Source organism: Rhinichthys klamathensis, unplaced genomic scaffold (genome assembly GCF_029890125.1).
Source record: "Rhinichthys klamathensis goyatoka isolate OS25496 unplaced genomic scaffold, OSU_Roscu_1.1 h1tg000059l_1, whole genome shotgun sequence".
NCBI lineage: Eukaryota > Metazoa > Chordata > Actinopteri > Cypriniformes > Leuciscidae > Rhinichthys > Rhinichthys klamathensis.
Window position 1 is genome coordinate 10,435,511 of NW_026606604.1, and position 25,083 is coordinate 10,460,593.

The 25,083-nt window shown below is 37.3% G+C and overlaps 3 protein-coding genes across 4 annotated transcripts; 1 reads left to right on the forward strand and 2 right to left on the reverse strand.

Moving 5' to 3' along the window:
* Positions 1 to 15,483, forward strand: LOC130084190 (myosin light chain kinase, smooth muscle-like). Its single transcript, XM_056249425.1, has 13 exons — positions 1 to 34; positions 241 to 443; positions 814 to 970; positions 1,675 to 1,986; positions 2,126 to 2,222; positions 2,309 to 2,512; positions 2,907 to 3,124; positions 13,127 to 13,250; positions 13,333 to 13,485; positions 13,634 to 13,763; positions 13,889 to 13,973; positions 14,138 to 14,278; positions 14,920 to 15,483. The coding sequence occupies exons 1-13, from the start codon at positions 1 to 3 to the stop codon at positions 15,123 to 15,125; spliced, it is 2,064 nt and encodes a 687-aa protein (XP_056105400.1). The 3' UTR covers positions 15,126 to 15,483.
* Positions 3,657 to 12,328, reverse strand: si:ch211-40k21.5 (uncharacterized protein LOC100332117 homolog). Of its 2 annotated transcripts, none has more exons than XM_056249370.1 (5): positions 12,018 to 12,328; positions 10,277 to 10,370; positions 9,889 to 10,077; positions 6,849 to 7,001; positions 3,657 to 4,022 (listed from the first exon to the last, which is right to left on the reverse strand). In XM_056249370.1, the coding sequence occupies exons 1-5, from the start codon at positions 12,218 to 12,220 to the stop codon at positions 3,735 to 3,737; spliced, it is 927 nt and encodes a 308-aa protein (XP_056105345.1). In that variant the 5' UTR covers positions 12,221 to 12,328; the 3' UTR covers positions 3,657 to 3,734. The 2 variants fall into 2 exon arrangements, with proteins under 2 accessions (XP_056105345.1, XP_056105347.1); XM_056249372.1 differs by lacking the exon at positions 12,018 to 12,328 and adding an exon at positions 10,584 to 10,736.
* Positions 15,371 to 23,781, reverse strand: coasy (CoA synthase). The gene is made up of 10 exons (XM_056249365.1): positions 23,615 to 23,781; positions 22,264 to 22,978; positions 20,640 to 20,854; positions 19,767 to 19,898; positions 18,273 to 18,462; positions 17,519 to 17,583; positions 17,336 to 17,420; positions 17,136 to 17,233; positions 16,186 to 16,332; positions 15,371 to 16,106 (listed from the first exon to the last, which is right to left on the reverse strand). The coding sequence occupies exons 2-10, from the start codon at positions 22,940 to 22,942 to the stop codon at positions 16,035 to 16,037; spliced, it is 1,683 nt and encodes a 560-aa protein (XP_056105340.1). The 5' UTR covers positions 22,943 to 22,978; positions 23,615 to 23,781; the 3' UTR covers positions 15,371 to 16,034.
* Positions 23,782 to 25,083: the final 1,302 nt, after the last annotated feature.

Sequence of the window (25,083 nt, forward strand, 5' to 3'; positions counted from 1 at the left end):
ATGTTAGCTCAGTGCATTAATGTTAACAGATGCAGTTGTTGATCTCAATGTATTAGTAAACTAAACAAATAACATTTATCTAAGATTAATTAATGCTGTAGAAGTTTAAACCTTATTGTAAAGTGTTACCAAAATTAACTAATTCTGATCCTCAAAACGAGCTCAATACTGTAACAGGAATTGATCTTATGAGAAAAGTGCTGTAGCTGTAAAGGTGGAGCATCTCTATTGTGGTTTGAGAACCTGAAGTACTTCAATTTCTGTGTCGGTACAGTAGTCCGTCTGTTTGTTGTAGTGATTCCGACTGTTTTCCAGGTGCAGTAATTGAGTTTTTGGATCCCCAGCAGCCGGTTGTGGCTCGTGTCGGAGAAGGCGCTCGACTGCACTGCCGTTTCAGAAGCTCCGGGCCGGTGGCTTTCTGCTGGATTCGTGACAGAGAAAAGGTTTGACCCGTTTGTGGAGCATTAGTGCTGGGTTCCTCGAATCCACTGCCCTGCAGAGTTCAGCTCAAACTCACCTGTTCCTCCATAGAGCTTGATCAGCTTGTTCAGGTGTCTTCGATTAGGGTTTCAGGAAGCCTGCTGAATAATGCGATTCTCTACACCTGTGGTTTCTCTGCTAGCTCACCTGTGATCTTATGGAGATCTGACTTCAGACCAGTTAATTAGAAGTCGCTGAGAAGAGGTGAAGTTGGTGTAGAGAAATGCTTTGTTGGTTTGATATTTCATGCAGTGATTGTGGCCACTGTTTTCAAGATCAAATCCCTCAAATCTGTCCACGAGTCAGTTTGCATGTTTTCTGTTGCTCTGGTAGGTCGTGTTCGAAGGCCCACGAGCGAGTGTGGAGAGCAGCAGCAGTAGCAGCACCCTGGTTCTCTCCAAGGTTCTTCCTGTAGACGCAGGACGTTATTCTCTTTTTGTTCGTAACCGAGGTGGAACGGCTCACTGGACCGCAAGCCTCAGTGTCATTGGTAAGACTGTTCATTCTCTGAATAAAAGAAATGTAGACCTTAAAGTATTTAACCTGTTGGATTCTCTGATGTGTAAAATCATTCTACACACACCTACATCTGTGGTGATGACAACTATGTTTGTTATTGGTGTTTTTTTTTGTTATAAAATATTAGTATATAAATGTGTGTGTGTGTATATATGTTCAAGTTTAGTAATTTTGTGCTTTTGTAATTTTAATATTTCCATTTATCTTTAATTTAGCTTTTTTACATTTTTTATTTTGGATTAGGTTTTAGTAATTGTATGTTCTTGTTTTTTCTATTTAGATTTGGTTTATTTTGTTATTATTTTTTTACTTTTTATTCAGTTTTTTCTTAGTTATTGTTTGTGCTTGCCATTTGTATTTTATATTGGCTCGTTTTGCTGACTGATTGATGAATCGGCTGTAATCATTAACCCTTGTGCATCCTTATGGACATTTTTGTCCTCTGTGTACCCTGTGTAACTTTTTTTAAATTGATGCACAAGGGTTAAGTGTGAATAAATGCTTGTGATGAACACAAAATGAGCTTGACGGTTAACCTTGATGTGGATCGTACTTAATTTTTTTTGCTGTTGTCATTTTTATTAAATCTATTTGGCTTTAATTTATCTAATTTTTCTATTTATTTAATTTTAGTTAACAATAACACTGGTTCTCCTCCACTTTGTTTCTCCCCAGATTGTCCCGACCCTCCAGCCTCGTGTCCGTTCGTGTCCCAGCTGACCTGCAGGTCTCTGGTTCTGTCGTGGTCTGGGCCGAGCTTCGACGGAGGATCTGCCGTCACTGCATACGTGGTGGAGCGTCAGAGACTGGACCAACAGGAGCCCGGGGACTGGACTGTACTCACTGACCAGTGTCAGAACACCTCGTATCGGGTCCGCTCTGGTCTCGACCCGCAGGGACAGTATCGCTTCAGAGTACGTGCCTGCAACGCAGTGGGAGTCAGTGACCCCAGTGAGGAGTCGGACCGCATTAAGATGAACACTGCAGGTAGATGGACGCCCATCCCCTCGAACTTTTAAACCATTAAATTAACTTCTAACTATGCTCTTCTTACACATACACACAAAACCCAGTATTAATTCCTTTAAGAAGTCTAAAGTTCTGAAGCAAGATTAATGTGTTACAGTTGAGCCACAACAGGAAGTGACCTCATATGTGGATGTTGTGATTGACACCACACATAAAGCCAGGGATCATTATCATGTCCATGAAAAACTGGGAATGTGAGTGTCAGCCGCTTTATAAAATGTCAAATTGGGATTTCTGTTGGTCATCCCAAACATGAATATCTTAATATACCTCCACACAGGGGGAAGTTTGGGGAAGTGTTCAGGATGACCCATAAGCAGACGGGTCGGGTGTGTGCGGGTAAAATCTACCGGGCCCGTGTCTCCAGAGACAAAATGGCAGCGCGACAAGAAATCAAGCTGATGAACGAACTACGCCACTCGAAGCTGGTGCAGTGTCTCGCAGCCTACGACACGCCGTCTGAGATAGTCATGGTTCTGGAGTAGTGAGTTAAATTATTCAAAACTGAGAAAATTGATTTTTTAAAGTTTCACATTAAATGGTGTTTGCTTCTACATCCATAACAAACAGTTCTGAAGTGTTCTATGGAACTGTTGCACTTTTCATTAAGTGAACTATTCCTTCAAGACCGTCTTAACGTAGTGGGTATTTTTATTCAACTGCTTGCAGGTCTTTTTTTTTATATTTAAAAATGCATTTAAATCACTAAAATGATACTCGTAGGTAGAGCATGTTTCTGTATTTAAAATTGAAAAACATTTAAGGTTGTCTAATTCTTCAAATTTGTTCTTTTTACCCACCAAAAATATTTGCAAATTTCTTTTTGAAAGTTGAGGAAAATGCCTCTAATATAAATGTTTCTAATCCATGTCTCGAAGTATTGCAGGCGGTGAGCTGTTTGAACGGATTGTAGATGAGAATTTCGAGCACACCGAACCCAACAGTGTGAACTACATGCGTCAGATCCTGGAAGGAGTCCAGTATATGCATCGCAAACGCATCATTCACCTCGACCTCAAGCCAGAGAACATCGTCTGTGTGAACGGCACTGGGACGCTCATCAAAATCATTGACTTTGGATTGGCCCGCAAACTGGGTGAGTTAAGCTTTTAGTTGTTTTTACTTTTGTATTTTATCTGGAGCGAACTTGCATCTTGAGAAACTCAAATTTTAGTCCCCACTCTTTCACAATACGCTCTGTTAGAGCTGCACGATTCTGGATAAATGGTCTAAAATGGAGATCCCGAATCTCCCACGATTGTAAATGGATAACTAAAGTAATTTACTAGAGGTTCTAATATAATTGCTAAAGTCCATTTTTTTTTTTTTTTTTTTTTTTGTTAACTCACTCATTAACTTCACTTGTTTCATTACTGGATAAATCGGCGTTTTTGAACAAATCTCTCGAATGATTCAATGAAAGACATTTTTAAGTCACTTGTCGCCACTTACTGATGTAATTGATACAATATTTATTTACTTTCAAAAGGTGATTAACCCTATTTATACCCCAAATATAAACTTAACCCAGTACTTCCGTGATATTTTGAATTTTTGTCAGACAGAAATAATGATACTGTGTGGTTGAAAAAGTCTGGAATGAATTCAACGTTCATTCCAAAGTAAAAACTTTATTTGTTATTCACAATTTATAAAAATCTAGATTTATTCTTTGCAGTCGATTTCACGTGTGGTTTCAGTGTCTATTACGTTGGGTTGTTGGGGAAAAGCCACATGAGATGTCCCTTTGAGCATTCCCACTGAATGCGGACGAGGCTCCCCGATGTTAACGTTTTAAACTCCAGAACTGGCTCTCCACACTGATGGCAGTTTCTAAAAAGTCCTGTCAAACTGGATTTGTTGACCACCCATTTTACTTCCTTCTGATCATCTTTTCCTATTGTCATTGAAATGGGTTCTAATGCTCCATCAGTCAGGGACCTCATGACATTTAAACGCTCTTCCAGTCGCTGTGCAGTCTCTGCCAGTTCATCCTAGAAGACCGAAAACAATTGGTGAGCTAACTGGATAGATTTTGCCAGTGCGCAGTTTGGAAACCTTTGACTAAATTGGTTTCTCGTGGTCTTAACATCTTAACCAATCTGAAGGCTTAAGCATTGTAGACAAGATTGGGCTTGAATTTCTTTACAAAACATTTTCAAGTAAACTGAAATGAGTGGATTAAGAAGTTAAGCAGCCATCATGTGTCCAAATCTGTTAAAGGGGTCATATAATGCCATTTTTGTACAAGCTAATATGATTCTTTAGGGTCTAAATTAAAAGTTTGTAATATACTTTAATTAAATTCTCATTAGTATTGTAAGAAAACACTTATTTTACCTGGTCAAAAACAGCTCTGTTTTCAGCACGCCGTTTCAGTGCATATGACTTTAAATGATAATGAGCTTTGCTCACTCCGCCTCTCTGTTCTGTGCGTACACCGTTTGTAACACAATAACCATAATGCGTTGTTCAGTATAAACGTGGGATTATGAATTATATTGAGAACGTCGTACATAGAAAACATGCCGTTATGTACCCGGAGTGTAAACCTAGACGCATTCAATGTGAAGCGTGCAGCTAGCGATTTGCAAAGATTAATATAAAGTTTAATAAAAGTTACTCACTTCCGTTCTTCTGAAGGTTCAGCAGGAACACGAATATCTGGTACCGATCCTTTTTTCATGAGCAGCTTCTTAGCAAAACCAGCTTTATACTGACCCTCGTTTATAAAGCAGTCTGGTGTGTGAAATGATTCGCGCAAACATGAGAGCATTGACGTTGCTCGTGGGGAATATTCCCATCGAAAACAAACTCAGCCACTGCGTCTTCAGCGGTTTGGATTTAGGAACATTAAAATTAGGGGTCGACCGATTTGTGATTTTCAGGGCCGATACCGATTATTACAGATCAAATAGACCGATAACCGATATTTTGAACCTATATTATAGCTATGTCTGGTGTAAAACTGCAAATTAATGTCAAAATTAAGAATAACAAGGGGTTTTGACAAATACTTTCTTTAAATGATTTTAAACATATCTTTGAATCTGAGAACTGTTATTAATAATAATAATAATAATAATAACTTGTAAAAAGTCCAGGGAGCACCCAGCAGCACTCTGTAAACATTTTGTAAAACTTAAAGACTATTTTAATTTTTAAATAAAATTTAGTAATCAAAAAGCATTTCTAATTAATTAAAATCAAACTTATTCAATTTATTTACAGTTTAACAAAAATTAAATTTTTAGGGCCTTGTGAAAAACCGAAGTTTTATTTTGACGGGTTGCCGTGGAGATCTTTGAGTTTCTGTGTGTTTATGATATGTCTAACTTTTCTCAGTTGAAGCATTCAAAAGCTCATGAAGTGACTAAGCGGCTCTGGAGATGATGTTTATGCAATCGTGTCCTCATATAATGATGCGGCTGAGGCTGAAAACAGCGCAAGCGTCACGCGTGCTCCAGTGTATGTGTGTGGTAGCCTAACTGAAATTACGCGTCTGCGCCATTCATTTAACGTTAGAGACACGCAGGATTCATATTTAAATAGTCTTTTTGCGGTTTGATTTGTACTGACCTGCTTTTTATTAATTCATCAAAGTTGACAAATTCCATGATATTCCGCTTTATACAGTAAATTCCGTTTTTATGACTGGATTCCGCGACTCCGTCTGTTCTGCATCGTGGAAATCACAGGGCTCTATTATTATTGAGGTATTTTGCAACTTCAGTGTAGTAATCTATTGCTGCTTCAGCAAAGTCTGCTGCTGCCTTAACTTTGAGAGACAACTGAAGCGTGATCAGTGAAGCGGCTCTAGTCAGCGAGTGCTCTCTCGGTGTGAGTGCAACACTTTCAGTGCCTCAGCTTTCCGCGCTGATTGGCCGGACTCGTGACTCCCAACAAATCAGATGTGCGAGGACATTAGTCTAGTCTACAGAGTGGTGAGTTCCGACAAAGGTGGCTGCGTCAGAGCCAAATATAGCGCATTTCAAAATAAAATTATTTTATCGGCAAATCGGTTTTGAAAATGGCCGATACCGATAACCATAAAAATTCTTAATATTGGCGCCGATAATCGGTCGACCCCTAATTAAAATGACTGCTGTGTTCGTTATTACACCCAAGAACAGAACACCACAATCGCTTAGACGCCATTCTGCTCATAGACAGTGCTCCAGCATATCAACAATGACCGCGCCGGTCCGCGCAGACTATGATTGACAGCTCGCTCACAAGTGAGGGCGGGTCTGTGTTGAAATGATGCTGTCAATCAACAATTGTGGGAGGGGCTTCCGACCGTGTGACGTCACACGGTCAAACGGCTTGATTTGAGGCAGGGGAAAACATATAAGGAGATTTAAAAAAAACACTGGATGGATTTTTATCATTTTATGATGGTTGTGTACAGGCACTGCCAACACACATTTCAGTACAATCAACTTGTAAAAGTGCATGTACCATTATATGACCCCTTTAAGCATCCCAGGATGCAATGATTTTGGTTGAGAATATCTAGAGCAGTGGTGTCCGATCCTGCTCCTGTGGGATCACCGTCCTGCAAAGTTTGGTTCCAACCCCTATTAAACACCTGAATTGGCTAATCAAGGTCTTACTAGGCATACAGGAAATGTCCAGGCAGGTGTGTTGAGGCAAGTTGGGAGTTAAACTGCAGGACAGTGGCCCTCCAGGACTGAGTTTGGACACCCCTGGTCTAGAGTGTTAGTGAGTTTTGATCACTTTACAAAAATATGGGAAACTAGTCCTGAAAAGTGTACATTTTTCATAGGAAAGACCATTTGTAGTACAGTTTTACCAACCTTTATTTCCTCCCAGTTCATTGCATTGTCTTCCTCTGTAGTTGTGCTTGAAGAGGAACTATGACGAGCAAAGCTGTACGATGGTGCAATGGAACCAATCACAACATCTAGATCAGACCCATCATTTTGTCTTTCAGGCTGTGCTTGTTTATCCTAAACCGAAAATAGTGACTTGGTACTAGTAAGAAGGGCAGGGTTCCTGCACACTTTTGAAAGTCAAATTTAAGGCTTTTTAAGACCTTTTTAAGACCTGAAGAAATCAAAATTAATACCGTACATTAGGGCTGTGCAGTATTGACAAAAATATATCTTGATATTTTCAACGTTTTGTTGATAATAATTAGATGATATTTTACTGATTGTGTTTTTGTGCTGGTGCCATGGCTGGTTTAGGTCTGTTGTTGACAGCTGACTCACGAAGATATTCATATTTTTCATATTCTATGCAGTGGTCAGTTCACAGCAGTGACAGAAATTAATATTTTAATTAAGGGGCAATATTTGCCACCTTAAATTGATTTTTTTTCAGGGGCATTTTCACCTATATATGGACATTTTTTCTAAACTTATTTAGAGTTATGCATCACCTTTAATGTCAAATACTATCATTCAAATTAAATTATACAGTAATTATACAATAATACTTAATTATATAATAATCATACAGTACCACTGTTACAGTCAAATTAAATCATTCAATCAAAATCCATCTTTGCAGTGCAGAGGTGACAGAAGCGGCATCAGAAGTGGCATTAATTTATTTACACTCCATTTACAACTGCATAAATAAAGCTATGAGATATATATTTTTAAATCAATATTCAATATTTAAATATGAAATGATTTCTAATTTTAACATTTTATTTAAAGGGTACTTTAAATATGAAACCGCAGCGGCAAATCACTGTCTTAATAAGTGAGTTAAGGGAGTCATTCATTCAACCGATTCGTTCAAACGGCTGATTCATTCGGGAAAGAAGCAAGTGATTCGTTCAAAACGCGGATTTCAGTCAAGAAATCATCGCTGTCGGTTGCATTGAGACTCTGCTACGGTTTCATTTTGATATTATAGTCGGCGAAATAAAGGGAAAACAAACAATATTGACAATATTGTGTCTAAAAAGTAACTCAATGTTAACTTATTGTTAATTTAACTGTTGTATAACATAAATATCACAATTGGAATTGTGCACGGGAAAACGGCACTCTTTCTGATGTGATATTCTAATATAAGAACATAATATGATATAAATATAAGACAAAAACTAACTTGGGGACATAACAGTTACACTGCACACATCACGCAGTGAAAGCACGAGAGAAATGCGATGTCAGCTCGCAGTGCCTCGTACATTGTTAAAACAATTACAATATCATAAAAGACAATACACATCGCACACCATACGCACATAAAGAATGAACTTACAACTGAACTGACATTTACGACCTTTCTTCTCCTTCTCTCCTCTCGCGTGCAGGAGACAGTTATGCTGCCGCGACTCGCGAGTGACGCGGAATGTCACGTGAACGAGCAAATCCACAAAGATAGAATAATAAATAAATAAAAATACGTACGCTAATTAGATGGTTTTAATTTGGAAAGCTTTTAGATATGTCTAAGTCAAAGTGTCATCTAAAATTTAAGACCTTTCATAAGTAAAAATAAGACTTTATAAGACTTTTTATGGCCTTAAATTTTAAAAATCTAATTTAAGACTTTTTAAGACTTTTTAAGGATCCGCGGGAACCCTGGAAGGGCAAAATTATAGTGCAGAAAGCGGTTGCGTACAGTTTACACAACATTTAATACATTTCAACTGATGAGCAGTCACAAGTGTGCAGATCGCCTATTTTAGGACTTGAATGTTAGCCCCTATTTTTAACCATTTGCACAAAATTTGAGGAAAAGCTTAAAGGCACACTGTGGAACTTTTCAACCTTTATAATATATTACCAAAACCCATTGAGATGGTACATCGACTTACAATAGGTTGAATGACACGTCTGCCGAAGCCTGAAGGTGTCTGTATCGCTTTTACTAGCACTATGTAACTTCGGGTTTCGGGTAGGAACCCGAGCACAAAAAGAACTACAAAATTCGACCGCTTTACGGCATACGTCACTTCCCCCACCACCCCAACTTCCTCAAATTCTAACGTGAGAGCTCAACTCGCGTTTGATTGCCGGCGTCTGTATGTTGTCGTCATGGCTGAATCAACAGCTACTCGGAAGAAAGCAAAAATTTTGTCAGAGGAGACCAAAAAAAGAAAAAGGGGGAGTTTAAAATAAACATCGGCATAAAAGTGTATATATAATGTAATATTTACTGCGAATTCGTGTAACAAAACTGATATAAGTCACAACATACTGCCGTATACAAAGGTAAATGTTTTTTTTTTCCTTTCAGCTCATATATGTTTGTATTTGTGTAAAAGGAAAAACAAACTGAAGACTACAAATAACGGAAATATGTAGTGAGTTATATCAGTTTTGTTACACGATTTCCCGACTACTCGATTTCATCTCCAACCCATTGCAAAGAGATCCTGAAGACGTTAATTGTTTGCTTCAGGTGTGTTTGATTAGGGTTGGAGATGAACTGTGCAGGACAGACGATCGGCAGGAGCAGGATTGGGCAACCCTTGTCAATGCGACTTACCTGATCAGACATTGTTTTCTGCGTATGCTACTTTTATTCAATTTGTTTTCTTTATAGGATTTATATTATTAATCTTATATTTATGTTATTATTTTGGTCAGTAGTGAATCGATTAACTTTCTCCAACATACAAATCAAATACCGTCTGCACACACATAAAAGACACGGGAGGCTGACCGGTTGACTGTTTGTTGACTTTTGCGACAATGCTGCGGCGCTTGTGGCCTCTAGGGGCACTAGACGTGAAAATTACAGGTCGAGCGCACCCTAGTGGCCAAAAATTCCACCGTGTGCCTTTAAGGTCAAAGATATTAAAAACTGCTGGATTGTAAGCACTGTAATGGCATAACCAGACCAAACTAGTATTGAAGTAGGACTTACCGGTTTATATGGCCAATGGGAAGGAAGGTCATGGTGTATGCCAAGGACCTCAACGTTTGTGGGCTGGGGATCCGGACTAGGCTGAGATTCAGTGTCCGACTGGCTGTCTGAACTGGGCTGAGAGTGGTCTGTTGAGTGGGGGTCTTCACTGGCATGACATTGATCTGTTGAGTAGGCGTCTGAACTGGGCTGAATGAATCCCAAGACAATCCATGTCTTTGATTAATATGTTGTATTAGATGCAGTGAAACCAAATTCCTTTACGTCTAGTAGTCTGACAAGAGATGCTGGTATTTACTTACTTTTTTTAATGGTTATTTGCTACAGTTACTTTAAATAATTGGTTTAGGCGGACTGTGCTTGTGTAATAAACTATTTTCTTCCGTACCTCAGTTTGCGGTGCAGCTGTTGATTTCCGCGGCCGTCCTCTCTTTCTCGGAGATGCACTGGATTGGTCTTGTGAAAGATGTTCACCACACACCCTTAATAAACGAAAATTAGAGAATATGAACACTGCCGTTTGGTAATTCTGTACTGGAGTAACGCTGGCAATCGTTATACGCTATAAACAAGTTAATGAACGCAAATACTAAACCTTCCCAATCTACACTATGTAATTTGAGCTTTAGATCGACACCAAATGATTGAAACCTAACCATTTTTTTTTTACTATCAGTTCAGCCCCATAACCTTACCTGTCCACAGTGTCCAGCAAGAAGAAAGCCAGATCTGAGTCGGACTTGAACCCCTTCAGCTCTCGCAACTGTCGCCATCGCTCAAAAGCCCTGCCGATATTGATTCTAGTTTTGTTGCGCATTCTGTCGCATTCTCTTTTCACTGCGTGTTGAGACTCTTTTGCTTTGACAACGGGTGTTAAGAAGGTCAAACGATCCATAATCAATCTAGATGACTATTTCCAAAATTACAAGCATTTTATTGCAGCCACTCACGAGCTACAATTTATTGTCGCCCGCTGGACTTTCTTCGCTGTGTTTATGGACGTGACGTAAACGCGCGGTTACTGACCCACCACTCTTAAAGGGATAGGTCACCCCAAAATGAAAATGGCTATTTAACCTTTTTTTTTTTTTTACCCTTATGTTGGGTGATGTACCGGTTTCTTATGTTGAACTAAAAATATATTTTGAAGTATGTTGGTAACCAGACTGTTAACAGTAGCCTAATTATTGACTTCCATATCTGTTACCAACGGCAACATTCTTCAAAATATCATATTGTTTTCAGCAGAAGAGAGAAACCCGTAAAGGTACAACATAAGGGTAAAAATGACTGAATAACAATTTTTGGGTTAAAACTATCACTTTAAACCCCCATTCCCATTCTGCAAACGTCGTTTTGTCAAAAACTGTTTATTTTAATGTACACGCTAGTAACTTCATTTTCTATTAAAACGCAAACATATTTTATTGGACTGTCCTGGGTATAATACAAGTAGAATGCTCTTTTATTTAGTTATTTCACTAAAGGACTTATTTAGTAAGATTATGCCTGAAAAGGGTTTGGATTTTATTTATTTTTATCCATGTTTGGATTATTTACCTATGTTAACTTGATTTATTTTTATAATATGACTTGTTTGCTTGATTTTATTGAATTTATGATTTTTGCCATTTAAAATAGCCTTTGTTTTATTTAATGCCATGTCAGCATCTGCTGCTCTTTGTACACTATGTAGATACACAAACCAATACTGCCATCTACTGACGTGGATAAGCATGACATTTGTATTTACTTTACACTGTTCAAACCGCTCAGAATCAGAACCCCGAACCAATTAATCTGACCTGTAAAGAAAAGCAGCAACTTGGGCATTTTTACTCAGGGTTTTCTCCGTCATAAAATCTTTCCACCTTGTGTATGCCGTACTTTCGTTTTATTTGTTATTTGTCGGTCTTTCTGTCTTTCGTGTTTCGTTCTTTTCTTTTTCTAAATATGTGAATTACGTATGCATTTGAAGTTTAACGTGTTTAAATGACGGATTTGGCAGCAGTCTTAAAGGCTGCTTCACCCTGACAGCTATCGGCGTGGACACAGCATTACACTATATCCTACAAGTACAAATTTATAATGACTCATTACTTTAAACAAATGTGTATGTAATTCATTACCTGTCCAGCAGATAACGAGCAACTTCTGCGTCATTCTTCATGCCCTTTTCCATCTTCAGCGCTTTCCACCTGGAATAGGCCGCGCCGATGTTTACTCTGTTTTTCTGCCTCAGTCTATCTTTTTCTCTCTTTTCATCTGACCTCTTTCGCTTGCTCGGCAGAGTTTGTAATGTTCCTGCGGCTAATGCATAACCGTGGTCCATAATTTAATGTTCCGAACGGCATTTAATGTTAAAAGACTTTGGCAGAGAGAGATTGGTGAAGTGGAGATTGTCAACTGTTTGATTGTTTTACAACACGATCGTCATCTCTTGAAGGGCACTGTTTTACAAAGCTACAAAACCCAGTTACATAATTAAATAGTCTTTGTTACTTTCCCGTGGCGTTATCATAGAAATGGGTTACCAGAACAACAGAAATGAGCTGTCGTTGGCGTTTTGACAAGAGTTTGACGTCTCCCTCAAGGAAAGGTTATCTGACCATAGACATGTTTCAGTTTTAGCGGCAGCCAATGAGAAAGACGCGTTTGGTCATGTGATATCAACATGAACCAAACGTAGAAGCGTTTCCAATGTAAACGCGGGTCCTAGAGTTCTTGGTTTATCGTAACATTATTTTTCCTATTATATTCCCCTGACATTTTTCCTCTTCAGTAAGACTTAAACCATCTTTCTTTCTACATGTCCAATTTGATTACTCTCTCCTCCATCATGAGTGGATACGGTGCAGTCAGGACTATGCACAGACACTTATTATTTTATTTTTTTCCAACACACAAACGGAACAGACATCCAAACAAACAATTTTGTGAATATTTGTTAGGTGTTAATTGCACTTTTCGACAGCGCTGCCTAGAAATTGCTTACTGCACCTTTAATCAAGAAATATTTATCAAGGACAGATATGCAAACTAACATGCCCTTGTGCAATTTTAGCATATTTTGTGCCAAATTAGACTAGTAGCATATTAATTTGTACTGCTGAACACTTGAGTACTATAAACTGGAATAGGCTGGACAATCACATGGGACTTCTTTAACACTTAAAAAAGGCCATGTTGGATTTACTTTATATTATAATTAAAATATTTTATTTTTGGGCCCTTGCAGAGCCTGGGAAACATCTGATGGTGTTTCATGGGACTCCAGAGTTTGTGGCCCCAGAGGTCATCAATTATGAACCTGTAGATCTGGCCACTGACTTGTGGAGCATCGGCGTCATCTGCTATATTCTGTAAGGACTACAAATGCAGCCATTTTTGACTAATATGTGCAGTTTTGGTTTCTGTAATGCTTCCATTTCCACGCTTTTCCAGACTGAGTGGCGAGTCTCCATTCCAGGGAAACAGTGATCCGGAAACCTTGGCTCTGGTCACTGCAGCACAATGGGAGTTTGACCCTGAGAGTTTTGATGATATCACGGATGAGGCCAAGGATTTCATCAGCGGCCTATTGATGAAGGATACGAGGTGAATGATCAGTCACATGATGCATGTTTTGCTATAATCTAACCTTTATTTAATCTGCCATTTTCAGTCAACATTCAAAATGTAACTGGTCTGAAAGTCACCTGTTTTATGGTAGTATGCAGTGTTTAATTTTAATTTACACTCTTAGAACAAGACTGTCCTGTGAGAAGGCTTTAGCTCATCCCTGGATAGCATTATTTGACGACTCAAACTCAAGATCAACTAAATCCCTTAACAAAGACAAGATGAGAAGATTCCTGGCCCGACAGAAATGGAGGGTATGAAAATCAGGAGATTATTCGCTTTGGTATAAAACTCCCTGATGGCTTTCATCACGTCATTCATGTGGTCATCAATACTACTTTTTACCTCTTTGGTAAACTGTATCGTTTCTGTCTTGCAGAAAACCGGTAAAGCCCTGCTTGCACTAAAGAGGATGGCTCGATGCAGCAAATCTGATGGCACGCATTCTCCCATTGCAGTAGATGGTACGATATAAGAATATCTGCAACTAATGTGGCGTTCAGGAAGCTTTCTTTTGCGATTTATTTTCGGTTTGGCTAGTGACACGAAAATGACTTGACCTGCAACTACCTGAGGATGACTCGTTTTGTTTGTCCTTATGATGTCCCTGCCGGTCACTGTATTTCAGAGCTAGCTCTGGGAAAAGAGGCTGAACAAGCTGTAGCGTCACTGGAGAAACAGCTGCTGACTGAACCACGTTTCCACCGAGCCCTGCGTGACCTAACCGAGAGCCGTGGAGCCACAGTCAACCTGGCCTGTACAATACATGGTACTCTTCAGTGTTTCAGATGTAAATCATTAACTAGCGAAATCATTTCAAACAATTGATACATCAAACATATGAGCATCTCTTCAATATCCTCCTGTCTGTTAACCCTATAAAGCCTACTGTATCTTATTTGATACACACATTTAGAGGCCTTCGAAATGATCAACGTTTGTCTTGTGAAATGTTTACTGATTAGCAGAATTGTAACCCTTCTATTGTTAGTAAGATTTCAAGATGAACACTTACTGGACAGAAGCAAGTTTTCTTGATTGTCCATCTTTTCTTTTTAGAAAAACATTTTAAAATGTATCAAATATGATCCATCAGGCTTTTGAGGAACATATGTTAATCTCTCAATAATTACATGGTTTGCCCCCAACAATTAAAACTACAGAGCTTTGATCATAAAACTAAGCATTTAAATATAATTTACTAATACATACAGTATAATTGAGATAAAGTGCATATAAATATCAGTTGTCACTCTAAGTAGTCAGCTATACTCCGCTATAAGATCTCGTAGATTACAAGCTATCAGAATTTCATCTCAGTTTTTGGATTTTTCTGACTTATTTCATGTGTCAGGGTTCGTAAAGGTTTTTATTGGATCATAATTCCCTTGAATGTTTCTGTTTTCGCAGGATATCCTGATCCTGAAGTGACCTGGCTGTTTGATGAGGCGCCGCTGGAGAAGTCCGGACGAGTTCAGATGAGTTATGAAAATAACGGCGTTTGCACGCTCACCCTTGCTCACATACAACCAGGGGATTCTGGGATCTACAAATGCTGTGCATCCAACAGCCTAGGACAGGCGCTGTGTTCAGCCAGACTCACTGTGGGACTCTAGAACGTGGATTTCTGAAGTGGGACACAACTGAGAGAATTTTAGGAACCACGTGCAAAATTTGTTGGAACAAAAACACTTTAAAACCATTTTATCAAATGTCTGAGGTCACTGAGATGCTGTTGTAATTCACAATTTCTGATTTGTTCTATTGTTGTTTTTTCAGTCACAGTTTTACCACACACCCTTATTCATATTATCCCTTATTATAGTATGACATTTACTAGTTTGAGCATTGTTTATCTACAGAAGTTGGACATGGTATTTAATACAGAGAAAGACATTTTTAAAAAGTTACATTTGTTGTACATGCATATGTGTATATATGAAGAATGAATGCATTAAAGTTTTATAAAATTAAGATACCAGTTTTATTTTTAATGGCTAATTTAAAACTATATTCATAGAGAATTGTTCGCTGTTATATAAAAAATCACAACTTATTTTGCTTTGAATCACTGAGTTGTCTATTATGGGTTAATCTGACTTTTTTTTTAACTTTGGTATTCAGGAGGCACAATATAGATTAATAATTATCTTCATGTATAATCTACACCACAATCATGTCAAAAGCCTTTTTCAGTGAAAATAACTTCAAAGTAAAATGAGAAGGTGACAACTAAATATAAACTGACAATATTTCTGACAATAGGCACAAGAATAATTGGTAAACTATGTAAAAGAGCTCATGATATTTTCTGTGAAAACTATTTCACGGCATTAAAAGAGCTATAACTGATACTGGCTCATTTGCTTATGAAGAATGCAGACTTTTGATTCAACAAAAGATAAATGATAAAAAAAAACAGGTTTATGCTTCTGAAATGATCAATTAAGAAAAAACGTCAAATGTATTTTACAAAATTCTGAAAGTGTTGATCTGGTTATGCTTTAACAGAGTCTGTCGAGCACTCAGAGTGGAGATCTGGTTGTCTCTTGCCTCTTTTGAATCCGATGCTGTAAAAGATTCCAGGCTTTCAATACCTAGGGAGACACGCATTCATTATTGATCCGCTGCATGTTTTGAGGTTAATAAAGCACATCCATTGTGTTTGGCGTATACCTGTCTCTGAGTAACATCAGGTTCCCACAGTGTGCACAGCACTACGTTAGCATGTTCTATCAGCTTTGCATTCGGCCACTGACTCTTCAGTCTCCTCAAGGCGTCTTCCTCCTTCACACCGTCACGCTGGACTATACGCTTCACTGCCTGAGAGAGTTAACACATTAGAATATTACAATATTGTTATTTCAATCATGACAACTCTAAATAGTTTTAGCATGTCAATGGATATGACAATGTATTTGGTTTGGACTATATATACACATACACACACACATACATACAGTGGGATGCAAAAGTCTGATATTTAGCAAAAGTAACTTTTTTCTTTATAAATTATATTATCAGCAAAATAATCTGTACAAAGGGTCATGTGATCAATGCAATTTCATGTGAGCAATTTTTTGTGTCAGCTATTTTTAAAATAAATACTTTTATTCAGCAAGGATGCATTAAATTGATAAATTTACATTTTTATTTATAAAAACATTTCAAAAGAACGCCGTTCTTTTAAACTTTGTTCATTAAAGAATCCTGAAAAAAATTATATACATCAAGAAAAATATTAAGCAGCACAACCTTTTCATCACATAATAATAAATGTTTTTTGAGCAGCAAATCAGCATATTAGAATGAATGAAAATTCAGCTTTGATCACAGGAATAATTATTAATAATTATTTGGAATTCTAAAAGTATTTTTCAATATTACTGATTTCATTTTATTTTTGATCAAATGAATGCAACCTTGGTGAGCAGAAAAGACTTCTTTCAAAAACATAAGAAAAATCCTACCGAACAGTGCACAATCTAAAATATTTTAATATTTCAGGTTGTTTGCATGCTTCTTTGTTTTTAATTTTTCAAAACATTGTGTTTTTCCAGGTTTAAAACTGATTTTGAATCCCAGAAAGTGGTCTCAGTCTTTTCAACCTTACAAAGTATTGGTACCTCTTCCTCTGGGATGGTGGCCACCCAAACCTCATGCACCAAATATGTCCATCCCGCCTCGAGCAACACAGCCGCATCCACCACGCAAACACGCTTACCTGAAACCAGGAAGACAGAACTAATCAAACTCACCCAGAAAAGATGTACAATTTAAAACAGAACAATTCTGAATGAAGTGGATCAGAAATAAAACACCTCACCCTGTTCTTTTGCTTGTTTTATTCTTTTCTTCACCAGCAGAGCAATCTCCGGCCACACGATATCTGTCAGAGCTTTCAGACGCTCCTGGAAAACACACACAGAAACATGCATACAAACACAATATGAACATCACGAAAACTACGTGTTCTGAATTCAACTATATTTATCAGCAGTTAAATTACCTGGTTACCAAATACTTTTCCCCCCAGTACTCGTCTGTTAATGGTCTTATCCTCATTGACAATATCTGATGGCAAAGAGAAACAAAACATTGATTAACTGACATTTTTCACGTTTTCTGTGGGGAAAATCTGCAGAGGGCCAGTACAAACTGAGATTTATTACACTGTAAACCCCAATATGTTGGCATTAGTCATTTTTTTCGATATCAAATTCTTTCAAGTTAAACGAATACAACTTTACACTTTGATTTTGTATTACACAAACATGTTAATTGCACTTTAATTGAAACACTGATCAAACTCATACAATTTGATTGCATGAACATACTATTAACTGACCACCAGAACATACTATTTTCAAACATTTCACTGTACAAAATGTCCCCAATTAAAGTTCAGTTTCTGCCTTAAATTTTAAGTATAATTTAGTAATTTCAAGTAATTTCAACAATTTTTTTTTAATTGCCAAGTTAAATCTTGTATAACTTAGAAAATGATGTTGAAATGATTTCAATGAGTTAATGGGAAAACATGTTGCTATGACTTACTCATTATATATCTTTTTTTACAGTGTTATTCTCCTTATACAGTCTGACGCAAAGCATGCTGGGAACTTGAAATCTACTGCAACTCATTCAGCTTATTCAGTTGAGCTCACGTTACCTTTTTTCCTATAAGTACAATGAACATTCAGTAATATATGAGTGAAGTGAACTCATTTCTTTTAGGTTTTTTCGACGTGTCCTCTCCCTACCTGGACCGAACTCCTGGACGACGTTCTGGTACGCGGATGTTCCCGGCAGGTACACCTCATGACCGAGCTGATCGCAGTCGATCCGCACGGCACCGAGACCCTCCAGTCTGTGTGCTATTGAGCTCTTGCCCGACCCGCTGCCGCCCGTCAGACCAATCACATACGGATCCAGAGGCAGATCCGGCTGCGGCTGCAAACACAAGAACAGGAAATCAAACCAAGATCTACAAGCATCTTTTTTTTTTTTAAACTAGACCAAGAAATAAAAATGTTAACGCTAAGTTAAATGCTGAAATATATCACATCACATATGATCAAATTACCATTTTTTAAATATTTTAAATTTGTCACATGACAAAAAAAAAATTTAAAAATATGAATACACTTTAGTTATCTAAAGGAACCCATTTAGTTTTTCAAATATTTAATTTGATCTTTAAAAAGGTTACATGAATAATTGCTCATATTTACATAACAACATAAGCATACATATGAATGTCCACTTAATCGTTGAAAAGTTTGGGGTTAGGAATTTTTTTAAGAAACGTATACTTTTATTCAGCAAGAATGCATTAAATAGATCAAAAGTGAGAGTAAAGACATTTATAATAATAGAAAAAGACTTCTATTCTGTTCTTTTGAGCTTTCTATTTAACAAAATAACCTGACAAAACAGTATCACGGTTTCCACAAAAATATGAAGCAGCACAACTGTTTTCAACATTGATAATAATAAATGTTTCGTGAGCAGCAAATCAGCAAATGAGAATGATTTCTAAAGGATCATGTGACTGAAGACTGGAGTAATGATGCTGAAAATTCAGCTTTGATCACAGGAATAAATTACTATTTGTAATTTAAATGTACTATTTGTATTTTAATTTTAAAATACAAATAATATTCTAAATTGTAATAATATTACTGTTTTTCTGTATTTTTGATCAAATAAATCCAGTGAGCATTTGAAACATTTTAATATCTCTCCGACCCAAAACATTTGAACTTTAGAGTATATGAGTAAATATATAATCTCAAAAGAAAAAGCAGTAGCAGCTGAGCCAAATCAGTCATCACATGATCAACAAGATCCACATGACTGAATATCCTTCATTAAATTACACCAGCAGTCACACTGCCATGACTCTTTAAATGAATGTCTGGAGACCCCGTGATACAGAGGAGAGAGAATAAGGTCTGTCACTCTTTCTGCTAAACAAGCTTTATGTTCATAATCCTGGACTGAAAAAACATCTCACCACCTGATAGGTTTCCTATGTAACCATTCATCCTGATGAGGATGAGGAACACTCTTCACTAACTCCTCATGCACACAGACCTTTTCCAATAATACATGCTATAGTTCAAATATACCAGTTTCAAAGGATCATAAATAGGATAGTTATTGACTAATGAATGATAGATGGATGTACAGAACATTATGTGATTGTGGAATTTTTTAAGTACTAGTGAATATGAATGAATGAATGTTCATACAGATGGAGGTTTGAGCAGCGTTCCCAGCAATCGTGTTCTCAGGCTGGAAGAACTGATCTTCTCCTCCTCGATGTCAGCGTGATGGGCGTCTTTCAACAGCTGGATCTCGTACAGAAGCAGTTCAGCCAATCCCTGCACAGACACCAACACTTAATCTCACAGTGTAAATAAATAAATGACCAAAAACTGGCCAAAAGCAGACAACAGCAAAGTCCAAATGCACTGTGGTCAATAGTAAGTTCAAAGATCACAAACGTCTAGTTTATGACTTACTGAGGATTCAACATGTGAGTGAGTGGTGACAACAAATGCACATTAAGCTTCCAGAGCAAAATACTTTCATTTATAAGCATTGTAATGTATAAACTTAAGTTTCATTATTATTAATATTATATAAAACACTATTGTACAAAAGTTTGGGGTCTGTAAGATTTTTTTAAAAGCTTTTGAAAGAAGTCTCTTCTGCTCACCAAGGCTGCATTGATTTAAACAAAAATACAATAAAAATTGTGAAATATTTTTTACAATTTGAAACTATTTGAATATATTTTAAAATGTAATTTATTCCTGGGATTAAAGCTGAATTTTCAGCATCATTACTCCAGTCTTCAGTGTCACATGATCCTTCACAAATCATCCTAATATCCTGGAAATAGCAATCATTTATAACATTATAAATGGGCTTACTGTCAATTTTGATTGTTTTATAAAAAAATCTAAGCAACCCCAAATTTTTTAACCATAGTTTATATTTGTTTTATTATTTAACTAACAAATACATTTGAGCTACTGTACAGTATGTCACGATTGTGGTTTTCTGGTATATTGACAAATGATTTTTTAAAGGCACCAGAAAACAACCAACGTTCTCACATTTTCCACACGCTTCCTGTTGACAGCTTCACCTCCTTTCCTCGTCTCCTCACTGACCACAATGCACTGCAGCTCAGGGTCGGTTATAGAGGGGCCGAAGGGGTCCGAGAGAGGAACGATTTCATACTTGAGCGATGGTTTCACGTCGTTCAAAAAGTCCTGGAGCTTCTGGACGCGCTGATCGTATGGCTCTATCAACTCCTTCAAGACCTTATCTACACATTAGAGTCAGAAAATAAGAATAAATATACAAGATTAGACAGTTTTTCTGTGGTTCAAACTGTTTCGCCACAGTTCCAAGTGGTTTATCAGTTGATAACAATGGTGGCAAAACGCCTCGAACGCTAGTCAAGTCATATTTATTTATACACACTGCTAGGCAAAAAAAAAAAACAGCTTAGCACAGAATAGCCTTTAGTCATATTCTGCCAAAACATTCAGAGAGAGCAATGGCTTTTTAATTAAGTAGTGTATTTGCTTAAATTTGGCTAAGTTAAGACAACTATTTTGGGCTTGGCTCAGAAGCATACAATACAGATTCAGTTTCTAAGCAGCTTCACAATCATAAACAGGGAAATTACAGATTGCAATGATGCAAACCATCAACTATGAGAATTCAAAGTCAGTTAGTTCAGTGTTGATTCAGCTCAGTTCAATAAACTGTGTAAAGCTCATCAATAAATGAGTTCAATTCAGCTACACACGTAAAGGCCCACTGAAGTGCCTAATAACCCGGAAAATTATTCAATGTTTTGACGTAATTTACACTGAAATAGGAAGACAGGGCGGGGCATATCAAACAGCTCCTCCCCTTTTTAAAAATAGCCAATAGCGTTTAGTTTATATCACAGCTCGGCCAGAGCCATTGAGCTCGGTAACATGTAGAAAATAGTAAATGTGTGAACAAGTGGCTGATTTTAGCCGCGGCTTCAGCGTCTATATATAATGTAGGGAGCGGAGCTTTAGATTCTAGAGAGCATTGGATTGGAAAGAAAATCTTTTTTTTTATTTTTAATAAAAAAATGTATTGAATGCCATGAGAACAAGAGCTATTACATATTCACATTACATTAGCTGCCAGGAAATGAAAAAAAAAAAAAAATACAATTGGACAGAAAATCTGATGAGAAGTTGAGGTGCAGAGTGATGTCATCAAAATCATTGATCCATATTGGCGGAATTGACACTGTAAGTTTTGAATGCTTATATCTTCTAAATCCAAATTTTGTCATTTGTTTTGGAGCACACTAGATTATAGATAACCTTAAGGATAGCATATTCATACTAAAAGCCAAAAAACTTCATGGGGACTTTAAAAATAGAGGTTCCAAAAAGGTGTTTTTCACAGCAAACCATTTTTGGTTCCCCAAAGAACCTTTCAGTGAACAGTTTTTTCTTAGTGTGAACAACACTTTAATAATCTAAAGGACCTTTTTCCACTATAAAGTACATTTACTGCAATGGAAAAGTTCTATGGATGTTAAAGGTTCTGAACCATTAATAGCAATAAAGAACCTTTATTTTTAACAATGTATAATCAGCTCTACAGAACACAATAGACAATTTATTAGACTGGTTATTCATCCAACAAACTTGTAAAGCTTTCTAGAGGGTCTCCACTTACTTTTTAGGAGTTCCTGGTCACACACACCAATGACAAAACGTCTGTTGGCCAGCAGACAGGAAATATTCAGCAGGGTCTTGTGGGCGCCATGTAGACGGTCAAAAGTGCCGCCAACAACCACATCACTGAATGTCTCTAAGGGTTTTAATTGTGCACCTCTTCCTCCTCTATCATCATCTTCCTCACCGCTAACCTCTTTTAGTCGTGGGTACAGAAGCACAGATGAGAGACTCGGGGTGCAGACGTAGCAGTGACCTGCGTACTTCTGCAAGCACTGGGTGACCAGCGAGGACTGGCCTGAATCCTGGATGGGGAAGTCTGTTAGCACGACTTCTGGCGAGTGGGACAGCGTCTGTGGGGTGGGGAACGGGCCGTTGTTTCCGCTCAATGGTGCCGGTTGGCCACGGACATTAGTGAGCAGAACCCTGACGTCAAGGTGAGCACAAATGTCAGCTGCGTTGCTGTAAAGGCGGGAGATGAGAGTGCAAAGATCAGCCACGGGTGGGATGTAGACGGGCCGCACCTGCACACCTGTGCCCAGGTTCAGGCCGGGGTGGAGATGGACGTAAAGCGTGCGCTCAACCACCTGGGCGGCAGATGTGAGTACAGGCGCTATGCGGAGAGGAAGAACGTGTAACGGAGACGTAAGGACCAGGATACCGGTGCTGAACATGGACATGATTGACAGCTGATGGTGACCTTCTGGTCTGAGATGCTGAAAGATATAATATAGATATAACACAGTGATCATGGACAGCTGCTTTATGCAGTCCTATAAGAATATGCTTATAGATACATATGAAAATGCATATCTTACATACTCACTTTGCAACTAATAAATACCACAAATAAATGATTATGTAGTTATGTTTTTATCTATGTAATAATGTTATTATCTTTTGTTTTTGGCAACAACTGTTTATTGTCTATGTATTATTGTAAAGCGTATTTATTCTCTGAAAAGGAGCTATATATATTAAAAATAAAATATAATCTATAGCTCTTTAATCTTGCAATTTTGATTAAATGAATTCAATAAAACATGATAAAAAAATTATAATAAGAATAGAATAGAAATATTGCTGTTAGTCTTGGAACGTTTGATACATTTCAATACAAAATGACTAATAAAACAAGAAAAGAACAGAATAGTGGAAATTTCATACACATACGTAAATACCTGCAATAACTAATTTACTGAATCGGTTACTTATTTAAAGTAGCAACAGACATTGAAAAATTGCTGAGCTCTTATATTTCCTATCGATGAATGATTCCAGGTTAGTGCAAAACCAACACAGCTGATCCGGAAAAACACACAGTAACAACAGACTACTTCAGCAAAACCTACCTTGTATATTCTGCCGATTAGGGTGTTGAGAAATGCTAAATGCGGAATAATATTGCAGAAGTCAACTGTCTAATATCAGCCTTCGTCATAATGACCATATAAAACACTAATGTTTTGCTCAGGAGAGCGAACTCATGTACAGTTGAGTTGACCTAGACGGCCATGTGCTGGAATACTGACTGCTGATTGGCTGTCAGAGAGAGTTCCTGCCCTAATGAATCATGGGAAATGTAGTTTATAAATGCATACGAACTAATTTGTCACCAAATATGAACATTTCTCTTCTTGTCATTTCAAATTATTTAGACAAATTATTATTTTTTATCATCATAAAATGTTATTTCTGAAATAATCCCACTTTTCAGATCAAGTTCTAGTGAGGATAATTAATCCTCTATAAACACAATGGCCTGGTTTCACAGACAGGGCTTAGATTATGACAGAATTAGGCCTTAGTTCAAATAGGACATTTAAATAGCTTTTATAAACGTGGCTTAGAAAAAAACCCAAGTTGCTTTCAATTAAAACAGCTCAAACATCCATTTTAACTTTCTTGTGTCCTACAGAAATGAAAGAATAACAACACCAACAATAATAATAAATGCTTCATTGGAGGGCCTTTGACTGTATTTATGACAGACCACTAAAAAGTATTAAAAGTACAGATTTTATTTGCCAAAAATACAAAAATAACTTTTCAATTCAGAAATTTCTAATGTACAGGTCTTAGTGACTATCTGTCTGTGCAAGTTAACAAAAAACAATTGTAGACTGAACAAAATCTAAACAATGTCCACAACAATCTCCTAAAACAATTAAACTCAATCTGAAGATAGTAATAAACTTCCAAAGTTTCACAGGCTCATTTCAAAGATATTTGTGCATCCATTTTAAAATGTGAGCCAACTTCTGTAGCAGTATTTTGTCTGGCATACGGGATCCAGACGGGAGGAATGACCCAGTTTCTTTTAATTTAACAAAGCAGCGCATTTACAATGCCTACAACCATGTATTGTCTATAATATTTTTTTCCCCATTTCACACAATATTTAGGGGTGGCAAAATAGATTAAGTATATACAGTATATTTGACATACATAAAAAACCTGAAATGTCATAAGAAACCTGAAAGAAATGCACACAATATTTCTGTACTAACACAGTGCTAAGACTGAGGCCAGAAACAACACGCAAATACAGATACAAACCCTTGTCCAACTCATTGCAAGAATATTGACAACAGTGCAACAGGCGATAGAAATAACTAATTTTCTCAGCAAGATTTTCTGCAATTTTTCTTCTTGCCATTGCTAATGCTCACTGAGAATGCAAAGTGTACTTGCATTGCATTAAGAAGGTTGTGCAAAACTGAGCTTACTAGATCGCATACTTGGACATCATTTGTTTCAGGCCTAAAAATTCAACAATTAAAATGGTAGCTGTGCTGCTGATATTCTCAGTGGCACAATA